The 6,000-nt window shown below is 42.5% G+C and overlaps 1 protein-coding gene across 5 annotated transcripts in view; it reads left to right on the plus strand.

Moving 5' to 3' along the window:
* The window catches only part of sema6cb (semaphorin 6Cb), a 164,564-nt gene extending 158,883 nt beyond the window's left edge, over positions 1-5,681 (plus strand). For all 5 annotated transcript variants that reach the window (XM_085176842.1, XM_085176841.1, XM_085176844.1 and 2 more), the window contains one exon: positions 1,565-5,681. In XM_085176842.1, coding sequence (XP_085032968.1) covers positions 1,565-2,895 — 1,331 coding nt within the window. In that variant the 3' untranslated portion in view covers positions 2,896-5,681. The remainder of the gene's footprint in view (positions 1-1,564) is intronic.
* Positions 5,682-6,000: the final 319 nt, after the last annotated feature.

Consider the following 6,000-nt stretch of genomic DNA (forward strand, 5'->3'; position numbering starts at 1 on the left):
AGTGTAGTTACTGTGGTCTCTTTTGAGGCTTAAGGAAATGAATTTAGATTCCACTCGTTTGTGCTTTTGTCTCTTGTGCGTTTGTGCAGAGATTTAACTGAAACTTACAGAGTCTCTGATCAGATTTTCTCTGTGTAATATCTCACAATATTTCCCTCTAATTCCATAAACACAGTCAGAAAGGTCCTTTTTGACTCTCCTAACACATACTTATTGCCTTTAATAATGTTATGTAGGCGGGCGTCTTCCTGCTCTTCACCATACTAAAAAGTAAAAGTCCTTTAGTGTCAAAACCGATATCCTCTAAGACTGGCAGAGAACTCGGGTTCTCTTCGTGACTCCCTGGCAGACTAAGATGATATCCTAAAACTGCACATGCTTGTTAACTTTCCTAGCAATCAAGAGACGTTACTGTCTATACAAATCACAATATGTTATATACCATTGTCACAATGCCAGATTGCTTCACTGATCCCTGGTTGCTTTTATGTTTATTATTCTTTTTTTTTCTGAGAGGAATTTTAATTTCTTGAAGTTTTGGTTTGAATCATTTAATTTAAAGTAAATATTAAAACTATTTATAATGCAGACCTAATAACTGAACTGGCTGCCCTAATACTCATCCACAAATCGCTCTGTAAACGCCTTATAAACTATCATCAAGGCTGATTTAGGCATAATTGTTTTCCATTTTAATTCCTCCACTAAGCTTTCATGTGCTGCTGAATTTAGCTTGTGGGGAGCACCTGCATTCTTCTCTGTTTTCAGTTCAGCTCAGCTGTCCCCCTCTGCAGACTAATCAGTTTCGCAGAACTGTCATTAAGGGCAGAGAGAAGGGTCTGTCACCACAGATGGCAACAGCCTCTTGCAAATGAGCTCTGATTACAAGAGGTGGCAGGTTTCTCTCTCCTTATCATCCCTGCCTTTCACGCCATTAGGCAATCACGGTGCTTGGGTCACAGCTCCTAAGGACAGTTACATGGTAGATTTACCTTCGCTAATGTCCTTGTGTTCTTGGTGTGCTGTTTCGCAAACTGTCCCCTCAGCTTCATTTTGAAAGAATTTGACAACCTCATTTGAGTCTGTGTTGGCAAAGGTGCCAGACTCGGTGAGCTATTGAATAGACCTGTTATTTTTGGCTCGTTCATCGTACCAGGTGCTCTCGCTCCTGATCCTCGCATTGGAAGGCGAAGTCTGTGAAAATGACATCAGGTTCCTGCTGCTGTGCTCCCATCAATATTTAAAGCTCCAACTCATTTCAGAGTTGATTCCTCACTGACTGGGGAGCTCTTGGCCTTGCCTGTCTGAGGTGAAAGCACAAGTCCTAGAAAGAAAGGCTGTATTCATCTATTAACAGTGGAAGGAAAGGAAGCCAAGAGCTTAGTTCAAACACCCCTCCCATGCTGTTTCCCACATAGCGAATCTCCTGTAAACACAACCTGTCGGTCCCAGCTGTTGCTTGACCTATATTAGCTCTTGAAAAAATGTTTTTATTTTTTTAAACCTTCTGGCTCAGTCAGAAAAACTAACTGGAGTACCTTTTTCTCTTTTCATCTGTTTTAAGGTGTGAGGCGACCTCCAGAGCAAGACAAACCCAGTCCTAGTGTCCATTATACTCTTCTGATTGCTTGTGTTTTGGTGGCCTTTGTCCTTGGTGCCTTCCTCTCTGGCTTCCTGGTTTCATGCTACTGTAATCACACAAGCCACAAGACCAAGAAGTTGTCGAAAGACCCCGAAGCCCCAATCCCGCATGCTCTATCACTGCGCAGCCTGGCCAAGCTCAATGGCCTCCTAGACAGCCAAAGTAAGGACGACAAGCTGGAGGTGTCATCTCCCAAGATCTACAACTCTTTCTTCGCCAACAGTAAGGAGCATCACCCATCGAGGAGAAATGGTCATCATGGAATGACAATGGGAGACTTGGTCCATGCCCAGCATCACCAACTCCACCATTCCTCAGAGCTGTCTGGTCTGCCTACACCAGACTCGACCCCAGAGCTGCCAATTAAGAGCATGAAAGCATTCAAGAACCAGTGGGAGAAGAATCAGAACTGCAACAATGCCAAGGAACCAAAGTCCCATAATATTGGCTCCAGGCCCAACTCTGCCCTGCTTCACCAGCAGGTCTTCCCCTACTCCCATGGACTGTCTAATAGCCAGTCAGCAGTCGGACACCTTCATCCCGATGAACGCAAAATCCACAATGTTGAGCGTGTGTTGTCTCAGCAGCCTTACGCTGGCTACTCTCAGAAGGTGATGGAAGTAACCTCACTCGATGAGCTTCTGAAGCACATCCACGAGGCTAGCGGCAGCAAGAACTCTCAGCTAATGAGCCCATCTGGTCTGATGGCCAGCGGAGGTGGAGGCCAGCTAGCCTTTGCCAACCGTATCCAGCCTCAGATACCTGAGACAGAATCAGCCCCCTACTACAGCTCATCCACTTTACCACGTGACAGCCTCACCCGTCGCATGGATGTTCCCCCAGACATTCCCATGCACCACCAGTCTACCTTGGAGAGGAGGCATTCCTCCCAAAGGCAATCACTGATTGCTGCAGCCACCAAAATGCCCAACGGAGGTGGAGTAGTAGGAGGAGGGGGAGGAGGAATGATCCCTCGCCAACACAGCTTCAGCCAACGAAATGGCGGGCCCCACCAGCCACCTCCCCTTTTGGCGCGGATGAACTCGACGGGCAGCGCGTGTGAGGTTCACTATCCCCTGCTTCCCAATGGATACCTGGCACGTCAGCACAGTTATAATGGAGAACAGCAAGAGGTTCCACACAGGGGTGCGATCGTCCGTCGGGCAGCTTCTCTCAAACCTGACGTCCCTCCCAAGCCCTTGTTCATACCTGCCACATCCCCAGTCAATGAACAGGGAAAGTTCAACTACTGAGGGGTATGCTCTTGGACTAAGAGAAGGAGCCTCCCCCCCTCCCCTCATTGTGTCATCTGTAAGAAACTTTGAAGAAATGCAGTGAGTTTGGGGTTGCAGACCTTTACCTGAAAACACAACCAACTGTGTGGCACCAGTGTCACTGTGGACAAAAGCCTCAACCAAACTTGTTTTTTTCCGCTTCTTTTTGTCCAACGAATATCTTTGTACCATATTGGTATTGCTTAGCTACTTGCTTATTATAGAACCGCTTACTTGGGTGACGTGATGCCACCTCCTTATATTAGGCTGCCAATGTCCTCAATGTGGATTTACAATGCAACTCCGTTTTTGGACACGTTGATGTTGGAAAAACTTGACACATCAGTCATCTTGAAGACTTAAAAGCTCGAGGCTCGCTTAGATTCATGCTTTTGCTTAACCTTTTCTGATGTAGTGTTGGTATCCGGTCCCCACCCACCCCACCCTCGAATGTGTTTATATTATGCATGTGTGTGTATATATATGTGTGTTTATATTTACACCGTATATGTATACATATACATATGCAGTATGTGTAACCTGTGGTTAAAAAAAAAAAAAAAAATCCCCTGAAAGTAGTTATGTCTTTGCCTTACTATACTCTCTCATCTTTGGGCATATCAAACGATTCCCCCGCCCAAGCCCTAAGAAATATCTTAGGGGCATCAAATGTTCATCAAATGTTGTCATTTGGCTCCAGACACCAATTCAAATTTGGTCACAATGACAAGACAAAGGAAATACTTCAACAAAGCAGCTACACTCGCCTTCTCTTTTACTTTTTTCCTGTCCCAGCTGATGTCAGGTGACAACATTCGGGTCCGTTTAAGTTCTTCAAGAATGTTTCGACAACATTGGTGCTCCGCAACTCTAGTGGGTCTAATATCCTTTGAAATGGAAACAACCAACATATTTCTCTGAAATATTTTGGACCCAAAGAGGACAAGACAAACACGTCTTGCCGTCTGGTGTTAGGAGAATGAACACTGAACATCGAACAGACTGCAGTTATCATAATTATTAACTCTGTGGCTATTGGTTGTAAATAAAGGAATAATTACTAGCCAAATTTTAACTGTATGTGTAAATGTGTGCCTTATTTAATAATAGTGTGTGACATGGGCTTAGGGGTCAATGCAAGGGGCTCAGATGGCAACTATGCTACAGTATATTGTAGGTGTTTGATTTTTCTATGGTTGTCAGTATGTGTCATACAGTATCTATTGTATATGTGAAGAGTTTCATTCCAGAATAAGATATTTCTCATCAGTTCTAATTAACTGAATTAATAGTTTGACTGTAACACTCACTAATAAATCACATGTTATGTCATATATTGACTTTAATTTTTTTTTACAAAGTAGGCTAATATTTTGTAAATCATCTAATTTTTTTTAATCGACGTAAAATAACTAGTACCTTTTTTTTCAGCATTGTTTTGGAATGAAACCCTTCGTTTTTCGCTTTTCTTTTGTTTTCATCCCAAAAGTGTGAGCCTACAGGTTTTTAATGCGAGTGTGGGACACAGCAAGTACGAAGCCTGAGACTGCAGACATTCAGGTTTGACTGTATACTGTCACTTTCACCTGGGTGTCGATTTCCTTGTAGGTGCCATTGTTACGTTTTTGTTTTTCGTAGTGTTATCTTCTTGGGTTTCTAAAGGGGCAGTTCACAGTTCCTCTTAAGTTATCACCTACAGATGTGTGGCCATTGTAGAAGTTGCATTTACCTTATGGGAGGAAAAAAGTGTGTCTCGCTTGAGTTTTGAATGTCAGGATATATGTTTTAGCAAGTGTGTGAAACCATACGGTTTCAGTTCTGTATGAAAATAAATCCAGGTTGGTGGCATGTAGCATGACTTCTACAATGGTTACTGCTGTAGATCTTGACCTAGTGGTGCCACCGGGTGTTGAATTTCAAAACATGGGCAAAAAACATGGAGCAGTGCAATGAACTCTGATCCGACAGGCTGAGATTGTCTCTTGGATCGATACTTGGGAAGTGATTGTGGAACCGGTTCGCAGGTGACCGTGCTGCCAAACACTGCTGAGGATTTTCACCTCATTAATGGTGATGCCAGCCGGCTGTGCCTCAGACATATCATCCCTTCAAAACTCAACTGTTGTACTTTTCAGGAGAGTCGCTTTGACCATGGTTGGCTGGAACCGTGATCAATTCTGTGAAAACAGCACTATGCTATTTACTGTATCTGAAAATGGTGTTTATTGATTGAAATTTCCCAGAGCTCATTTGACCCAGTGTAAAGTTTACCATTCACACTACTCCAGCTTCAGTAAATTAAGGAAAAGTACCTAACATTTGTAAGGAAAAAAAAGTTGATTTGGTAATTAACAGGCAGCAGAGCATTAAATAGCCTTTCAGACGGCAAATAAAAAACATCCAACTTGATTTAGGGTTGGGGCGGCAGTGTTTCGTAAGAGGAATTGTGGCAGCTACAGTGTTTTAATGGATTTATTTTTCTGTTTTGGTCTGTTTTTTTGTTTTGTTTTGTTTTTTTTGGTAATTTGTTTGTTTTTAATCTGCCGGTAACAGATTGTACGGAAATGGGGACGGTCTCGCCTCTTAAAAGTTCTATCAGTATTTGATTTGGTGTAAATACATTCTATCTGGGCGAGGTCTCATTGATTCAGTATTATGTTTTTCTCCGTTTGATTTCCAGGCTTTGCCTCTTGACTTACTATGAATTTGGTCTCACAGAATATCATTGTATGTCTCTTATACTAGGAATAAAATGGAAAATATGATGAACGTTTCACTGGTCAATGTGTCAAAATAATCCCGGTAACATCGTTGATGGTCATACACAAAGTCTGAAAACAAGAATAGCAATAGCAGATAAACCAGTAGCTTATCTCTGAGGCAGAAATGTTTAGGTGAGATGGTAATTCAAACTATACTTTGAGACTGTTTATTATAATAGATACACTGCTCAAAAATTAAAGAAACACTTTTCTAATCAGAGTATTGTATCAAGCAGTTTGACCTTGTGACAAGGGAGTAGGTCGAGGAGTTGTTAATCAGTCTCAGCTGCTTTACTGTTAATGAAATTAACAACTTGTGCAA

The sequence above is a fragment of the Neolamprologus multifasciatus genome, chromosome 11, assembly GCF_963576455.1.
Source record: "Neolamprologus multifasciatus chromosome 11, fNeoMul1.2, whole genome shotgun sequence".
In the NCBI taxonomy this organism is placed as follows: Eukaryota; Metazoa; Chordata; class Actinopteri; order Cichliformes; family Cichlidae; genus Neolamprologus; species Neolamprologus multifasciatus.